The sequence below is a fragment of the Onychostoma macrolepis genome, chromosome 19 (genome assembly GCF_012432095.1).
Source record: "Onychostoma macrolepis isolate SWU-2019 chromosome 19, ASM1243209v1, whole genome shotgun sequence".
NCBI classification, from domain to species: domain Eukaryota; kingdom Metazoa; phylum Chordata; class Actinopteri; order Cypriniformes; family Cyprinidae; genus Onychostoma; species Onychostoma macrolepis.
Window position 1 is genome coordinate 18,600,914 of NC_081173.1, and position 20,245 is coordinate 18,621,158.

The following is a 20,245-nucleotide window of genomic DNA, read 5'->3' on the forward strand; positions in this document are numbered from 1 at the left end:
ATAAGGAGGCATACAAAATGTGAAGTATTAGTGGCCACCAGGCCCAAAATTCAGAAGTACAGCCCAATGATAATGAGACATTTGAATAAGTGCCATCCACGGACATGACTGGGCAGAAATGTTGTAAATGTGAATGGAAAATACAAATGTTGGTAGCAGACTGTAATGTTTATTAATACTACTGATACATTCTTGCTGTAAAGCAGGAGAGGAAACGACAAAATGGATACACAGCGAGGTTGAAAGCACTAAGGAAAAATACAAAACACACAGCATGACAATGTATCAATCATGTGGGACAGGGGTTGAGTTAACAGCTGGCGTTATCTCATTGACTGCTTCAGCGCCGACCTGGAACACGATGAAAAGACTCATCTTGTTACAGCAAAAAAACAGCACAAAACGCACAACAACAGTTCAATGCAGCAATAAGCATTTAAATATGTATGTGTAAATGCAATTAAACCTGACAAACACGCAAAGACTCATTATACCAGCTGTTAAAGAAACCTCTGCCTACTATGTACTGTTACACTGCGCATGCATATAAATGACAAAAATTAAATATCATTCTTGCTTGTTCTCATTTAGTGGAAAAGCATATGGTACTTTTACATAATGAATCTAATTGGCTATACAATGTCCGTCTGTGGCAGAAAAATATTGAAATACAATTTCTATTCTTCTAAATATTAAAATAGAAACTGAATATTGCCGAAAGGCTAAAAAATGAGACTGGTGACCAGGTGAAAACAACAAATAAGTGAGTAAGTACAGACAGGCAGATTAGAAAATAACAGCTAACACATTTGTAACAAACTGATTGAAAGGCTGAGACTGAGAGGAATGGTGCTGTTCACGATTAGTTTGGATTCAGTGCAGTAAACACCGTTTAAGAGGAGTTTATAACAGTTAGTCTGCCTATAGCAGCAGGGGCTGAAGTCTCTCTGGCTGAAGCCATAGAAACAAACTCTAAAACAACACAATCAGCGGTAGACAATTTTGTATGCTGCCAACATTTGAGTTTTCCATTCACGTTCACAAATTTCTACAGAATCAAATCATAGCTGTCAAAGTATGTACAAAGAAACAATACCCTGAGGTGATATCGTGCACATTACCATAACATTAGTGCGACTTACGTAATTCTACTACACAACAAAACTTTTTATTTAAATTAGCCTAACATTACATAACTATTTTATTTTTAAAAAGGTACCATGGTATTCTGTTAATATTTTTCTCTAGTCTTTTTTAACTTTAGTAAAAGTCTCTTATGGTCTGCAAGGCTGCATTGATTTGATATACAATATAGTAAAAACACCAATATTGTGAAATAGAATTTAAAAATATTTTGTGATGTCAAAACTAAATTTCATTTCGCCAGTCTTTAGTGTCACATGATCCTTCAGAAATCTAATACGCTGATTTGGTGCTCAAGAAATGTTGACAAATTATCAATGTTTATAAACAGTTGTGCTGCTTAATATTTTTGTGGAAATTGTGATACTTTTTTTTTTTTCAGGATTCTTTGATGAATATAATATTTATTTGAAACAAATGCTTTGTAATATTATAAATGCATTTGTCACTTTTGATCAATTTAATACATACTTGCTAAACAAAAAAAATATTTTTCTTTGTATAAAAAAAGAAATCCTACTGACTCCAAACTATTTTAACAATAGTGCAATAAATAAATAAATAAATAAATAAATTTTTTTTTTTTTTGCACGAAGTTCAATCTGGAGGTGTATTTAGATGTTGTATTAGTTACAATGTGCATTGGCAAATCTAAAAATCACACTTCACAAAATGCACAAAAAGCAAAAACATTCATTAACGCAGATTTAATACATATGCAGAGCTGAATCTAATGTCCTTTTTATTGTCTGTTTGAAACTCTGAAATGGAAGGTCACAGACAAAGCTTATCTCGACTGGGACGGTCTGTTTGTATTACGCTCCTTAGGTGTTCCACCCTCCTGTTTCAGTCGCTCCAAAGCAAACCTGCACTCCTCCATCAGATAAGACTCAATCCAACCACCTGAAAGACTTCTGCTCTGTTTGAGGCAGTCAAACACCAGGTAAAAATAGAGTGAAGTGATGGAAGTCACCTCAGGTCACTGGCAGGTTTTCATAATGGGCAAAAATGAAAAGGCTCACAAGGAGGAAAAGAACTGCGACCGACTCGAACTCACCTTTTAAAACTCTAGTAATAAATAAAGCAATTGCCTCGCAGGAAAAACAAGCAAAGGAGTCGCGACTGCTCATTAAAGAGTGAATTTACACCTTTCTACAGCCTGTACAGTTCAAGGATCCTTGCTTTGCATATGAAGGGTGTTTAAATATCCATTAGACGCCATAATTTGTCAGGCACAGCCCTACGGGCTAAAGACTGGGAGAAAAACATGCTGTGATGGGAAGGGTGGGAGAGGGTCACCCAAACACACATTGTCATATGTACACACCCTGTAGCAGAGGAGGAGAATAAATTAACCGCGAGGATACCACAGGCAGTGTCAGAGTTAATGTATACTTGGAGACGCGATGCACTACGCTTGAGGCCGAATACTTCTCATTTAGAATTAGTACTAACTCAACTCTTCTTGATAAATGCATCGGAAGTCATTACAGTCAGTTGTGGATTCAAAGGTGCTCATGTTGTCCCCTCTAACACTTGACTCAAATATTCAAATACATATTTTTAAATGCAAGTCTGCACCACACAGGAGTTAGGGGTAGACAGTATGACCAAATCTTACATCATGACATAAATAAAATAAAATTTAAAAAAAAAAATATATATATACACAGTATATACAGTGCAGACAGGCAGACAGATAGATGGTTATTTTGGCTCAAAATTAAACAACAATGTATTATTTTTATTCTTATTTATAATATTATGCATTAAAAATACATTACTACATGATGTATTCTAGTGGCAAATGAATCAATTTCAAAATCTATTAATAACATTAACCAACTAAAAAAACAATACCATTAATGATAACAATAATAAATTATTGTTATTCTGTATTCTATTTCTAATATATTAATCTTCCTATTATTTTTATTATTAATATTTATTATATTTCACATCGTGAAGTCCTGTATTTTTATTCTAGTCACTAAGTGAATAATTACATACCAAGATGTTTTATTATTATTATATATAGTGTTATTAGTATAAAAAAATATTTTTATTCTAGTGACTAAAATACTTTTTAATTTTAATTATTAATAATTTTAATTAATAATTTAATTTTAAACTCCATTGACGAACACCAAAAGGCAAGATTACTCAGATGACATAAATTATAAATGGCCCCGGGTTGTTGTTGGGGTTTTTTTGTTGTTTTTTGTTGATTTTTTATATCATGCCATCTCACGGTATAAACAGTATAACAAAATATTTTCTATCATTGTGGTATATACGGTCATATCACCCCAGCCCTATTTTGGTGGCCCACAAAACAACACCCTACCCTAGTCAATTTTTGGTTCCTTTGCTGCCTCCATTTCTGAGCCTCTACAGCCCATTACACTTTTAATAATGCAACCCTGCCTCAATTCTCCCTCCCATGATGCACAGCCCATCTCACCAGCTACACCTGTGATCTCACAGGCCGTAAAAGCAAATAAACAACTGGCAGTCCTTCGCTCTGTGCAGAAAGCAGCCCATTCTCATTCTCACTTCTCTCCAGACCGAGCTTGATGAGGCGTTCTGGCTAGCGCTACCTATAAAAGCTGAGCCCCAAACCTTTGCTCCGATACAGGTTTCTGTTGAATTACACCGCAATTTACTTCACTGTTTACTAGCTCGACTATCAATGATGACGTTTCTCTGCCTTAGTGATCACTGATGAGCTGGCAGGTAGTAAACGGAGGCTGGCAGTCCAGACACAGCGCTGTGATAAAATGGAAAAGTTTAGACTTTAAAGTTTAGAGTTTAATGTGATGAAATGCAAGGACGAGCAATAGAAGTACTAATTTCCTGGTGTAATTGAAATAAATGTTGCTTAATTTAGATTTTGTGTGCATAACTGCATAAAACAACAGTAAATAAAACAATATATCAGAATTTTATAGTTGGCTAAACACCAATTTGAATAAAAGCATCACCTTATAACTTGAATAATATTTGAATTTGAATAACAGCATCAACATTTGTAAATGACTGTATATGAGAGACCCTTAAAGGGATAGTTCACCCAAAAATTAAAATAGTCCATGTAACAACAGTGGTTCAACCTTATGTAGCGTTTGGACCAATCAGACACCCAATTACTTGTTATATTTAACAAATAATCTCTAATGCCCCCTCACCCAACCAAAGGGCCAACTATGAGGGTCTATGGACCCTTCCCTCGAAATGCAGCTAACACCTCAAAAGGGCAGAACAGGCCCCTGCTTCCATGGCAACCAAAGACAAATCATCTGATAACACTAGTTTTATTGCTCAAAGGAATGCGGGCAGAGCAACTCTCACTCCATTTCCCTTTAGGAAAGACACATAATGCCCATAAAAATGGACTCTTCTCTAATTAATTCATAGAAAAACCTTTCTTTGAATGAACACACATATCCTTCAGGTCATTGTGTATATTGTTACTGTTCTTTTATATTTTCTTTTGTAAGGTCAAAGTAGGGCACTAATGTTAACGTTATCTGGCATTATTTCAGTAAATGCAGTCCTACGTTTTGAATGCCGCTGCCGTTTACTGCGATGTTCAGGGCTGCGTTTCCCAAAAGCATCATGAGCTAGGTCGATCGTTGAGACCATTGGTGGGAAATGTTTCTACGATCAGCTTAGACATACGATGCTTTTTGGGAAATGCAGCCCTGGTAAATGTGATTTTATTTGGTCTGTTTTTTAAACAACTAGTTGCTAACAGTATTAACCCTTTGATGCACACGCTATGAAAACCCCTTCTAATGTACAACATGGGTCTAAAATGAGCCGTATTCATTTCCCATGTTATTTCATGCTTCACTGGGCATTTTTTAATTTTATCTTTTGAAATCAGCATTTAATATTTCCTGATATATAAATTCCATGATCCATGAATATTCAAAATATATTTTTACAATGACTTTTTCTTAGGTTTTGTGTTACTACATCAAGTTAACACACATGGGTCAAAAATGACACATCTATGCAAGCATGAAAAAAACAAAAGAAAAAAGACATTTTGTTAAAATAATTATTTTAGCAGTTATTTAGACCAACACATTTAACACTTTAAATGTTTATTTGCCACTTTGTCACACATAACATACACCTATGACTGATAACCGATAACACTGAAATTGAACTGTCTGTAGTGCATCTGTAGTGAATGTGACCGAATAGATGAAAATAAAACTAACAAAAAAAAAAAATCACACAGGTACAGCGCCATCTCAAACTGCCATCTCAGTGCTGACATGCCTCACAAAAGACAACTACAGGTTTGTGCTCCTTGCACACAGGCCTGACACGGAACACCAGCTGCTGACTTGTCTGTCTTTGGCTTCTGGGCAGATCCTGGACCTCTTCCTCTTCGATTGACTGTTCTGCCTGATGTATATCTGTGGTCAGGTGGTGGCTGTGTTTTGTTTTTTCTCCCACATCTTTCCATTGCCTCTGTAATATGGTTTTGAAGGTGGGGCCTGCCTTCCAAGCACCTCTTCATATGTGGCATGACAAGTGCTTTGACCAGTTCCTTGATGAATAGCTGTCATGCATTGGTCACATGTAATCAGGGTGTTGTGTAGTGAAGTTGGTGTAGGCCAGGGGTGGCCAACGGCTGTCCTGGAGAGCCACAGTCCTGCAGAGTTTTGCTTCAACCTTGATTAAAAACTCACCTGCCTCTAGCTTTCTGGTAACCCTTAGACCTTGATTAGCTTGTTCAGGTGTGTTTGATTAGGGCTGGAGCTGAACTCTGCAGAACTGTGGCTCTCCAGGACCAACATTGGCTGCCCCTGGTGTAGGCAGTGAGGGTGGCAACATCCAGCACATTGTACCACAGAACCATGGGCCACCTCCGTGTTCTCTGCTTACATGAGTAGGTGCAAACCATTTTTACTCAATCTATTGGACTGGGTCTGAGTTCATCAGACAAGTCTTCAATGTCACCACAGAGTCTTCTTCATCTAGGAGAGCTGGATTTACACCCACAACTCCAGACTGACCCTGTGGCACATAGTCTTGGTCATCAGCATCAGATAATTCAGACTCTGAATCTGGAAGAATTGTCTGATCTTCCTCATCATGTAGCATCTCTACAAACATTTCAGCCGTTAATCTAGAATGTCTGGGATCAGCCTTACTAACACTCTAGATAAAGAGTGCACAACAAGCAGTTGATCCATGTATACACTGATTATATATTGTCGCTGTCAGACATAAACCTTGTATGTCCATTACTTTTCAGAAACACTGACAGACATAATAGCACTGATTTATGAAAAAAAAATAAAAATAATGAAATATGGAGATACAATGTTTCTGCCTGACAGCAATGATATATACTTGTATATAATATATTATTTTGTTGACCTAGCTAACATTAGTTAGCTAAAATAGAATATGTCAAAACAAGCTAGTTAATAGTATTGGAAATGTTTCTTTGTCTCACTAGTAATAGATTTCAAGGTCAAGGTAACCTTAGCCTAACATTAAAATATTATATCCAGTTATCTTCCACAGTACATCAAATATTTTCAGTGGTAATAAATTATAAAATAAGACTAAATGCATCAATTATACAAAAGCAGCCATGTTGGGTTGTGAAATGTGGGGCAGGTGAATAGTTCTCTGCAGTAAATATGTTCCTACTTGCAAAAAATTGCAAATAATCAAAAGGTTTCTATATAGGTCTTTTTTGACCCATGTGTGTAAAATTTATGTAGAAATACAAAAACGGCGGGGTTTTTATAAAGCGAAGAAAGGAAAAATAAACATAATGATTTGTGGAAATCAAAAACAAGATATTTAATGAATACCTGAAATAATAAATGATCAAATGCATTTCTTTTAAAGATTCAGCAAAGAAACACTCAGCCATGACTGAAATAACATAGGAAATGAATATGGGTCATTTTAGACCCATGTTGTGCATTTGAAGGGTAGTGATACAAAAAACGATTTTTATTCAAGAAGTAAGAAAGAACAAATAAAAATAAGAATACGTGATGATCAAAAACAAGTTAATTAAAGAATTCCTGGAATTCTGAATGATTAAATTAATTTCTTGCAAAGATATAGAAAAAATAAACTCAGTCGGGTCACTTTAGACCCATGTAGTGCATCAAAGGGTTAATCCAAAATTAGTTTAAGGCTAATACACAGACATGAATTTTGCAATATATTGGATATTACATATACAAAAGCAATCTACAAATTTGTAGTAAACCTTTACAAACTTTCTTTAATTGCAGGCTGAGCTGAATGCTGAATACTAAAAAGTGAGCCTCAACACTTAAGGTAACTTCTATTGAGTTGAAGAGCAAGTTTTGTGATGTCTCTTCACATAACATATATATATAGATACAGACTCGGCTTTTTCTTTTCTACATCTATTGTTCATTATACACTTAACTAACTTGTGCATGTTTGTGGTTTTCTAGGTTTGTGCTGACCATGTAAGAGAAAGCAGCACTCACTAGCAAGATTTCACAGATGCTGCATGACATTCTAAAAGTTTGATCTTCAGGTGAATGCAAATTCACCAACACTAACATCCGCCATCACTCTCTTCATTGTATATAAAATAAAGTTGGCCTGCTTGTTTAAGGTTTTTTTTTTTTCATGATGTCAACAAGAAACGAGCCCTTCGTGCTCTCCCAGTGTACGTGTGTAAGGAGAACTGTTCTTCAAGACATGAAATGTAAGTATTGAGTGCATTAATAGAACTGCTGTTGGCAGTAAACATACAGTTGAGGCCAAAAGTTTACTTACACCTAGCAGAATCTGCAAAATGTTAATTATTTTACAAATATAAGAGGGATCATACAAAATGCATGTTATTTTTTTTATTACTGACTTGAATAAGTTATTTTACATAAGACGTTTACATATATTCATATACATATAGAAAATAATAGTTAAATTTATAAAAATGACCCCGTTCAAAAGTTTAGATCCCCTTGATTCTTAATACTGTGTTGTTACCTGAATGATCCACAGCTATGTTTTTTTGTTTAGTGATAGTTGTTCATGAGTCCCTTGTTTGTCCTGAACAGTTAAACTGCCTGCTGTTCTTCAGAAAAATCCTTCAGGTCCCACAAATGCAACTATTACAGAAGGTTCAAACACTCACTGACGCTCCAGAAGGAAACACAATGCATTAAGAGCAGGGGGGTGAAAACCTTTTGAATTTGAAGATCAGGGTAAATGTAACTTATTTTGTCTTCTGGGAAACATGTAAGTATCTTCTGTAGCCTCAGAAGGGCAGTACTAAATAAAAAAAAAAAAAAAAATAAAAAAGATATTTACGCAAAATAAGAAATGTACACACCTTCATTTTGTTCAAAAGTTTTCACCCCCGGCTCTTAATGCAGAGCTTTTCCTTCTGGAGCATCAGTGAGTGTTTGAACCTTCTGTAATAGCTGCATATGAGTCCCTCAGTTGTCCTCAGTGTGAAAAGATGGATCTCAAAATCATACAGTCATTGTTGGAAAGGGTTCAAATACACACAAATTCATAAAATCCAAAGAATTTGTGGGACCTCAAGGATTTTTCTGAAGAACAGCAGGCAGTTTAACTGTTCATGACAAACAAGGGACTCATGAACTATCAATAAAAAAAAACACACACAGCTGTGGATCATTCAGGTAACAACACAGTATTAAGAATCAAGGGGATGTAAACGTTTGAATGGGGTCATTTTTATATAAATTCAACTATTATTTTCTCTTGTGGACTACATGTAAACATCTTGTATGAGAAATATCTTATTTAGGTCAGCGCTAAATAAAAAAATAACATTCATTTTTTATTATCCCTCTTATTTTGGTAAAATAATTAACATTCTGCAGATTCTGTAAGGTGTATGTAAACTTTTGATCTCAACTGTAAATGACCACAACAGTCTACTTTTAGTCTCTTAAGTTAAAGTTACAGTTTTACTCTCTGTACTTATTCCAGGAGGAATTGGGCGAGCCATACAACACTGACACAAACACCTTTCCTGCCGAGTTTGTCATCACGGACAACGTAACCACTACGAATCCTACAAGCACTGAAGTTGTGATGAGATGATCTTCCAGTGTGTTTGACATTCAGAGATACACAGTCACAAGGTAAAAAAAAAAAAAAAAAAGCTGAATAAAAAAAATCCTCAATTGTATAGCTAAAGTTGTGTATGTTTGGTTTTTTAATGCATAAGTGTATTTTTCGTATTTAATAAAGTACCACTGCATCAAAATAGAGAAATTAAAAACATTACATATGGTAAACATATGTAACAACTATCACTAAACAAAAAAAAAAACATAGCTGTGGATCATTCAGGTAACAACACAGTATTAAGAATCAAGGGGATCTAAACTTTTGAACGGGGTCATTTTTATAAATTTAGATTGCCATCTGAACATGTAAGTAACAAGTCTGCCACATCTGTTATGACCAACTGAAGAAAAAATAATTACAATAAATCGCGCTACCAATGGTAATTAAATCTAACGATCGGTTAGCTCATATCACATCTAACCGTGCAAATTATTATTATTGTTATACTTTATTCTCAAATTATTAATGTTAACAACATCAGCATTGCGTGACTATGAGTATAGATTTCAATTTCTGTACAGTCTAATCTAATTGTCATGCCATTCGAATTTCATATTAAGAAATTCTTTTAACCCAAAAAGCAAACTATGCTCCCTTCGAACTGGTTGTCTTTTCAAATACAAATCTTGTGTAATCCCAGGCTGTCTGTAATCAGAAGCACATTTAAAACGAATATAATTTAATTTCATTCACATGTATTTCACAAACACAATCCTTTCTGTATTACAATCCCTCATCAAAATGATAAATTTAATTATTCTAGCTGCTGTGAGAAAAGGCTATAAACGATCTGCCACCTGCAGGATCCTCACATGCGTTAGCCTAGTAGCCGGGACAACTTCTTTATGTTTACAGACGTGACGTAATGACGCAGTGTCATGCTCGAATTTCCTGTGAAAACCTACCCGTACCACTCAAATTAGAAAACATTATTATAAGCTAACTGTTGTAAATCGGGCTAAAGTAAGGTGATAGTTTTGAACACTGGCTGGTTATGTACTTGCTCAAATATTGATTTCGGATCATTTTTAACCCAAAAAAGTTACAGCTTTAAAAAAATGTAGTTGCTTAACCTAAATTTTTGAGGTAATCGGTGTCTACAAAAATGGAGTATTCTGAACTTATCGGGTTTTACAGTGTATACCATGTTTGGTCTCTATGAATTCATCTTCGGATTATCTAATTGAGAGTGTATATTACATGTTTATACCTATGCAACATATTAGTGTTCTAAAAATCTTTAGTAGTTTTTGCATAAACACCCAGACGAATCACAAATGCAAAATACCATGGTCTAAGGGGCTGTTTACACCTGGTCACTTCATGCGTTTTTTCTGATCGGATAGCTATCCAATCGTGAAAAGACCAGGGCCCGTATTTATCAAGTTTCTCAAAGTACCATTTTAGTCTTAAGTGCTGAGAATTCATGAAATTTACTCCTACTTCCAAACTTAAGTATAAAAGCAAGTTATCAAATTTCTTAAAGCTAAGAATCACTCTTACTCTCCCAGTTATTTAAGACAGCTCGAGAGGTCTCTCAAGTGGTTAGGAGTTGCCAGCAGGGGCTTGTGATGGCGCTGAGGAGACAGAGACATGCGTGAATCTTTCAGGAGGAAGAATGTTCTTGAAATGTTTGGCAACGAGCAGTTAATAAACTAAGTTGTGGTTACTCTTCGTTTCCTTGCCATAATGTATTCTCTTGAAAATTCTTTATTGTCAAATGTGTGTTGAATGTAAACTCCTATTAGGATTTTAACAATTTAATGTGAATTTATCTGACAATATTCTTACATAAGGAAATCTATTCAGTGATTGGTGCATGCGTATGTCGTCATCCAAAATCACGTTTGTGGCACAGCAAAGTGTCGTGAATCATCTCTAAGACTGACACTTAAGATTTAGTCCTACACGTCGCATAAATTACGACTGTGATGCTTCATAATTAACTTTTAAGCGCAGCTTTGAGACAATAATTTTTTCACACTTAAGTCAATTCTTAGCAGTGTTCTTGAGAGTAATTCTTAGAGGCTTGATAAATACGAGCCCAGGTGTAAACAGGCCCTAAGACAAAGAGTCGTACACTTTCCCTCCAAAACTGAAAGTCACCATTGGCTCTTTGACCACCGAGGGGTTTTTGACCTCCATAGGATTTAAAAGGCCTCACTTCAGTGGCCTGCCTTGCTTTTTAGTCTCTCATCACCTTCCCATCTTCTGGTTGCTAAGTGCCTGGCAGGCCTCGACACAAGCCAGTCTTCGGTTCTGTTAGATACTGAGAAGATGAGGATGTGAGCTAGAACTCTTCTGGACCCTTAGGTTTTTGTGTCAGGCTTTCGGCCTTGTCTTTCCACTCGACCAAAGATCCTCGGATCTCAGCAGATGTCACTCTTAGCTTTTTTTTTTTTTTTACTTTCCACCTGGGAAGAAACACCCAATCACCACCGAGCCAGAATAACATCTTTTGTAGTTCACCACCCTTCAAACCCGGAAGAACCTGAAGAACTCCAACACCACCAAACCTCCAAACTATCAAAACTTTCATCCGAGACTGCATCCGGACACTCATTCAAAGACCAAGGCAATGCAAGTATCGTACATTTAACTGAACAAAACAGGGGTTTAGTATAAGTGGTAGACTCCGTTGTAAAATAGCACTGATGATTTTTAACTCAGGTGGTTCTGACTCCTTTTCCATAACTGCATTCTCTGGTTTCTCTAATGGTTTCATTCATCCACTTTAGCTTCCCTTTTGTATGTACCCGTGAGTGTATGTATGTTTGTTTGTTTGTTTGTTAGACTAGTTTGTGTTAGTGTTTAGTTAATAAAACTCTTGTGCACAAATTACATGAGTTTCTGATTCTGCCTTGCAAATTAATGTCCCTTTACGATTTTGATCCTTGCTACATGCTCTAATGCATTAATATTGTATGAAAGTATTTTCTGTGGCCACGTAAATATCCTTTCCTAGAGTTGATATGAACTTACACTGAATGGTCGCTGGACGAACAGATTAGTTAATGGCAATTTAATTCTGCTACAGTTACTACTGGCGGCTGATATAAATAATTGTAATTAATCATAATTAATTGTAATTATTTATATACATTTCCCTTTTGAGCTGATTTACTTTTTGTGTGCCAAGAAAACAAAAATAACCACTTTATTCAACAATTTCTTCTCTGTTTAATAAAGTCGTAATTTTTGTTTGTTTATTTTTGCAAACAAAAAGTATTCTCGTAGCTTCATAAAATTACGATTGAACCACTGATGTCACATGGACTATTTTAACAATGTCCTTACTACCTTTCTGGGCCTTGAACGTGTCAGTTGCGTTGCTGTCTTTGCAGGGTCAGAAAGCTCTCAGATTTCATCAAAAATATCTTAATTTGTGTTCTGAAGATGAACAAAGGTCTTACTGGTTTTAAATGACTTGAGGGTGAGTAATTAATGACAGAATTTTCATTTTTGGAAGAACTATCCCTTTAAGCAATAATCGAAAATCTGCAGTCGGACACAAATGAGCCACATTCAAACCTGGCTAACTGGAGAGTGGGGCAATGGCAGATTTGCAGTTAAAAATACAGGCTTCAAACACCAAGTTCAGTGGTTCGAATCTTTTCATGATTGGTAATACATCTACTTATTCAGCTCCCTATTTTCTGTGTGTTTGCGCATACTGAAAAAGCTGATAAAGACAAAGAAAGAAAAAAGAATGAGAGAAAGAACCCTGCATAATAAAGGTGTGTTTCTAATCAAATGCCTGCATATAAAATCAGAAAGTTGTATCTGGCACAATTTAAGGCAGAACGATCTAAACTGCATTTATAATAGCAGGATCACTATCTAGCAGTGAACACGTTTATTATGTTCCCAGGAAACTTATTTGTGTGTATTCTCTATCTGCACTCCATCAGTACTTAGTGTAGCACATCTCAACATCCATGTCAGTAAATCATTCGCTTTCTCCACAAAGCGGCTTAAAATGATTATTTCAATACTTCTTCAGGGAGCCCAAAATGTATTCAGTAAAAATTTCATTTCTGAGAAAGTCAACTGGGTGGCATCAGTGATGGGTTTTACTTCGTGCACTGATACAATACAATGAGAAGCAAAATGAAGCTAAATTTGATCTGTGGGTAAAATTCAAATAATCGAAACAGTTGCAACTATAATGATGGCAGATGGCCTACTTTACAAATTCTAACTCAAATGCCATTTAGAAAATTAATCCTGTCTGAATAGTGCTAACAAATGATTAAGGCAATGAGCACAACTTTATTCCCTTACCTTCATCAAAGTCAGCATCGTCCTCTGTGTGTTGAGGGAAAGGGAAGCAGTTTGTGATCTCCAGCCTGTCCTCCACCACCAGCCCCAGCAGCACCCCCTGCACCACCTCACTGCCCTGACCTTCCTCCTGGTAATGCTTGATGATCTTCATCACCACCTGAAACACAGAAACACAAGCTTGAAGATCTGCTAACACTCGCACTTGACTGAATTTCTGTTTTTCCATGATCTTCAAAACCTTTTGATCTAAAGGCTTGAGTGCTTAAAATATACACACATAAATTGCACGTATGCAAATTTCTTTAAGTAACTAATAATTGAATTTATTTATTCTTATATATCGATACAAAAGTTTGAAATAATTAAGATGCTTTTCTTGTTTTTGAAAGTAGCCTCATGTTCACCAAGGCTACATCTATTTAATCAAAAATACAGTAAAACAGCAATAATTGTCAAATATTGTTACAAATAAAAATGCATATACTGTTTTCAATTGTACTGCATAAATGTTCATTTGTTCCTGTAATTAATTTTCAGCAGCCATTTTTAGAAATAGTTTTTTAAAGCATTTTTGTTTGTTTGTTTGTTTTAGAAATTAATGCATTTTTGGGTCAGAAAGATTTTTTAAAAGAAAATTAATACTTTTATTCAGCAAAGAGACATTAAATTTATAAAGTGGCAGTAAAGACATTTGTAATATTACAAAAGGTTTCCATTTCCAGTAAATGCTGTTTAACTTTATTTATCAAAGAATCCTGGTATCATGGTTCACACAAAAACATTAAGCAGCAAAAATTGGTTTTCAAAATAATAAGAACCATTATTAAAAAATGAGCACCAATAATAACAAGTGATTTCTAAAGGATCATGTGATGTTGAAAACTCAAGTAAAAAAATATTTTATGTAAAGCTTTTTCATTAAATAAATTGAACTGGGAACATAAGAGACTTCTTTCAAAAACAAAACAAAAATATGACCAAACATATGACTTGTGGTGCGTCTAAATATGTGTATAGTCTGAATAGTTTGAACAGTCCATCGGAAAGCATGTTCTGGAACTATAAGTGATAAAGGGTGAACAGTGGAAGGGATTTCCTGGAAAGGTGCTGGAAGGAATTTGGTAGCAGGTGGATTTGGGACAAAACAGAGCTTAATCTTTAATCCGTAAACTTTAATACAGATCATAACCATTTGGAATTAGAAATGTCCCCTATAGATAACAGATGAGGACAGATAGAGAATGGGAAAATCCGAGAAGGCACAGGAGTGGGGCAGTGGTAATAACAGTGGATGAAATACCACAGATGAAGAGTAAAGAGTCCCACACGGCAGCGATAAGCCCAATGGCAGAGCGAAGCTCCGCATTTTTATAGAAAAATCTAATTCATCTTCAGCCGAGCAGAGCAGGGGCTCGAATCTGTCGACAAAGCAGTATCGATCCTTGGGTCCAGGAGGCCTGGCATCTAACACAATAATAGATTTTCAATTGTGACCAACAGCAGGCACAACCGTATTTAAATCCTAACAACAACAAAAAATGTCCTATGTTAAAGCCTCAAAGGTTTCAAATCAAAATAGGTGAGAGATAGACTGCTAAACTTGTGCACTGTATTCATTGAACCAGCACTGAAAGGTCAGCGGGGTACAAAGAATAGACATGGTTAACAAGATCTTGGTTCAGAAACCTTTGACATAGGTCCATGCTTAAATCTCCCAATGCTTAACCAGGATTAAGGAACCAATGTGGGGAAATCAATACAACACACCATCCATTCATCTTCAAAGCATGATCCTCATCCAGAGCTTGTGCTTGGAAGCAATTTCTATAAGAGCTAAAAAGACACTTATAACTAGAATCTAGAGTTCTTATAGTGGAACATCCAGAACAGCTTCCTGCCTTCCTTCACAAGGTAGGTTCAAAATGCCTTAGACATTCACATTTCCAAAACAAAACAAAAATAAAAATAAAGGCCTGGTTATGGGGTAAGGCAAGAAAAATACAAAAGATGCACAAAACAGCAGGAGCCAGAACTTTCTAAATATAAGGAAACTTATAAAACAGAGGTTTACAGGGGGAAAATATGCATTTTTTCCCATTATTTGGTTACTTCAGCATTTAAATTACCCAAATCTACTCACTTTCTACTCCAAAAGAAAAGCTGACAGAGCCTGCTAGAGTTGACAAATGTGTCCAAACTATTTTATTAGTGGAACTGACTATCTTCACAGTTCCAATTTCACTTATAGAATGTACATAATTATTAGAACCTCAAAAATCTGACATCAAATATTCATGCCCATTATGCCCTAACAGAGAGGCAGAGGTATGAATGATTGTAAGCTGGCAGGGGTCTAGAATTCCTGGTTGTGAGTTGATGGCTGTATTGGTGGCTTGCCATCTGATTATCAATAAAACTGACAGTTTCTGAATAAGCGAGCACTTAGGCCATTAGGCAAGACTCCAGCAGCCAGGCCTCCTGCGCCTTCAGAGCTAGTCAGGAACCATTTCTACTCTACAAGTGAGACACTACCCGCAGGTTATCTAGCTGTGGATGTTATGGTGTCAAATTAAACAAAACAAAACAACTTTATTAATGAACATTTTCATCACAAATTTTTTTTTTAATCAAACTAGTACTGACATAACATTCACAACTAGTTGATAACCTTTGCAGTTTACAATAATATGACAAGAAAAAAGACAATGCAAGATATTAACAAAATGTTCTTGAAGAACAAAAATATAAAAAAATAAGATTGGTTCAAATAATCCAACTAAAACCAAAGTCTAGGACTGACCCCACTTGAGCAGCAGAGCTTGAAACTAATCAGTGAATGAAACACTAAGCCATGAATGGACAATTAATAATTAAAGCATGAAGAATTCACAATATTTTATTATAACAGTGTACTCATAATGTTTTTAGGAGAGCAGGTTTTCACAAGGACAGCTGTTTTTGTTAAATCGTTACAATAATATCTAAACATTAAAATATTAATATATATATTAATATTAACATAAATATGTTATTTGCGCAAACAGAAAACCACTGACTAAAATTGATGAATATGACATGCTAAAATATTGGCTCGTTTTTAAGTATATTTTTGTCCAAAGACAAAAACTATGACAAAAAATGTAAAAATTAACAATGACAATGCAGTAAATTTAAAAACATGCAAACACATGGATGAATGCACAACCTATCTGTTCTGGTAAATCGAAACAGAATCAAACATGGGGGCAATTCATGAAACGCCGCTGTTTTTTTCCACAGATAATAATTACGTAGATCTAGTTGATACTGGATAATGGTATATTGTGGCACAAAAGATTCTAACAGAACACAGCAAAGAAACAGCTAAAATGGAAAACGACAAGTTCACACAGCAATGTGTACGTCAGGATGTGTCAACTTTCAACAAAGCCCTTGCTCATTGTCTTAGTGGGACAAGGTGACTGGGAGAGCTACAGAGCAAGTGGCATTCACAGGTCGAAAAGAGAGTGATTTCTAACACAAGCCGAAGTCACCAGGGATCCAGAGTGAGAATGAGGCAGGCATTGAGTGCCAGTCCCTGTAGTCCATCTGTCAAGCACGGTGAAACTCAGACACTGCAAAGTCATGAGGAAGAGAAGCAAGACTGTTTGGCAAGGTGCACAGCAATCGGCTTCTCTGAAAAAAGTGGACGCACGACCTCGAGCAGATGGACATGTACTTTGTGTCAGAACAAAAACTGTAGAAGCTATTTAAGAGCTGCTTTAAAAGATGCTTAAAACTTTAAAGTGACATAAACCGAGTTCTGAAACGGCAATGAAATGTGTTTAGACACAAAAAAAAAAAAAAAGCTTTCAATCGGAGTGGCGGTAGTCTCCTGTTGGCAATTTGACCTTAGCCAGGAAATGGCACAGCGGGCAATTGTGAAAAATGCCGAAGGACAAATACGAAATCCAGATTCGCTTTACTTCCTGTTGCTTGCCAGAGTCTTATTGTGCGCCCTCTGCACCAACTCAGCCATCAATCTTTTACGCTTGCTGTAGAAGTGCTCCTGGTTTATGGCGAATCAAGTTCTTCTCTCAGCCTGTTAATCTGCACTTCACAGCCCGCCGTCACTGTGCTATCGTCTCGCAGAGGGCCCTCAAGGGCCGTATATAAGCTCCACTCACACTCACCTTCTGTCACCATCTGAATCCGCCAAAAGGTTGTTGAGAGAGTGAATAATTGTGTCTACATCTTTTAAAGACACCTAAACACATTAGTCATAAAAAGCACCGGAGAAAAGTAACCTGACCCGCCAATACTGTGGAAACTGTGGATATTTATTCATTGGTATGAAGGGAGGAACCAGCAATTTTGATCATAAACATAGAAGGGATTCAAAGCCTAAACCAGATGCATTCTTCCATTTCCATTTAATTAGGAAAAAGACAAGGTAACTCAGCATTTTTAAATGTAAAGATTTCTGAAGGATCATGTGACTCAGAAGACTGGAGAAATGGGCACTGAAAAAAACTTTGCCATCACAGGAATAAATTACATTTTAAAATACGTTAAAATAGAAAACAATTACTATAAACTGTAATAAACGTTCATCAAATAAATGCAGCCTTGGCTTTGTGAGCATAAGAGATTTCCTTAAAAAAACAGGAAAAATTATTATAAAATTATAAATGGTAACACTTTAGAATTAGGAACACATATTCACTATTAATTAAGAGTTTGTCCTCTCCCAATAAACTCCCAATTTGTTGCTTATCAAAAGTGAGTAAAGTAGTTGTTAAGTTTAGGTATGGGGTAGGTTTAAGGGATCTAAAATATGGTCATACAGAATAAGGCATTAATGTGTGCATTAGACGTACTAATAAACAGTCAATATGCTAGTAATATGCATGCTAATAATATAATAATATATATGTGTATGTAGGTATGTATGTATGTATATTACATGTATGTATAAGAAGCTTATTGCTTACTACATATATTAAAAAACTAAAAGTACTAATATTGTAATAAAAGTAATAATATTTTATAATAATTTATATAAAAATATATAAACACACACAGTTTAGTTTAGTTTATAAACATACAGTGGAATGTTCCAAAGCCCTGTCTGCTTAGTAGGCAGTGGCACCCATTGATGCTTAGTTATTGCTCTCACCCTTCAGTGTTTCAAAAAGAGACTGACAACCCAACACCACTGTTTAAAAAGATGTACGGCAGTGCATGAAGTGAAGAGTGACACAGTTCAGTGATTTCAGTGGATCACTGCTGCCCCCTGTTGACCATCTGCCTCACACCTGGATCACGGGCAATGTTCTAGCAAAGCGTCTAGAGAGATTTACTAATACAGTGAATAAACCCATGACAAAAGCATATATATATATATATATATATATATATATATATATATATATATATATATATATATATATATATGCACTAATATTTTTAGCATTAAAAAAAGAGAAAAAACTCCTGGGGGAATCATAAATCAGAAATGATTTAAACATTGCCCTGCTATGATTCTCATGCATAAGCAGACCTTATTTCACACTGCTTAAAAAGTGCTTAGCTTTTGCCTGAAAGGTCAAAAATAAAGAGTTTCACATAACGGAGTGAGAGAGAGAGAAAGAGAGAGAGCTGAGAAGATGCATATCCCTAGAAGGGATTTGTAGAGCTCTCCGTTTAAGCTGCTTACCCACCCTGAAGCAGTTGCCTCTAATCCACCTGCTTTATACATTTAGCTTATTTGTATTCATCTAAAAACTCTGTGAACAGCAGGTCTACAAAATGGAGCACAGCAACAATGTCTGATGCTCAGGTGGCTGAACCAAAAGGGAAAATACAGCAGATGGTTAATATCAGGGTCTTCCTCTATCCCTTCTTAACTCGCTGTTTTGCTCACAGGGGAGGATTAACAAGAAAACTAGCATATCAATAACACCCACATCAGATGCATTTCCAGTGACCTGCAAATGCTTTTGCCTTGTGGAATAAAATGTAACAGGATCTGGTGACTTCACTAGGAGCCCAAAAGAAAAAGAAAAAAATTAGATTTTGAATATTAAAAACAATGAAGATGGACAGACATTAGAGCGCTCTAGGGGCTCCAAAGACAGACAGCCACTGTCAATTGAAATTGTCATTAGTACCCATCATAACTATAATTTGTCACCAAATGACAAACCATGATTGATTACGGCATCTATTAAAGTTTACATGAATGTGCACAAAGACTCCTAATTGTTTGTTTCACAGGGATGGGGTTGATTACAAGGGTATGAGAAAGTGACAACAATAGTCAATCATGTTCCAAAAGTTTTTCAGCCTAAAAACATTTAAATGTAATTTTTTATAACAATTTTAAACATCAAACATACTATATATTTTATACTATAGAAAGTTAATATGTGTTTTAAAATAGCTGTTTGTTACAGAAAAGAGACAAAACCTACTGGTCAGACATTTGGAGTCGGTATTAAGATTTTTTATTTTATTTTTTTTTTTAAGAAGTTCACAAAGATTGCATTTATTTAATTCAAAATTATTATATATCCCTGTTTTGTCAAAACTTAATTTTCAGCAGCCATTAATCTAGTCTTCAGTGTCACATGATCCTTCAGAAATCATTCTAACATGCTGATTTGGTGCTCAAGAAACTTTTTTTTTTTTTTCAATCTTA

At 35.6% G+C, this 20,245-nt stretch overlaps 1 protein-coding gene across 6 annotated transcripts in view; it reads right to left on the reverse strand.

Moving 5' to 3' along the window:
• The window catches only part of eif3hb (eukaryotic translation initiation factor 3, subunit H, b), a 70,639-nt gene that overhangs the window by 47,724 nt on the left and 2,670 nt on the right, over nucleotides 1–20,245 (reverse strand). For all 6 annotated transcript variants that reach the window (XR_009267409.1, XM_058754444.1, XM_058754443.1 and 3 more), the window contains exon 2: nucleotides 13,564–13,720. Coding sequence is in view for 5 of the 6 variants with exons in the window: in XM_058754444.1 (XP_058610427.1) it covers nucleotides 13,564–13,720 (157 nt within the window). In the remaining variant the exon portion in view is untranslated. The remainder of the gene's footprint in view (nucleotides 1–13,563; nucleotides 13,721–20,245) is intronic.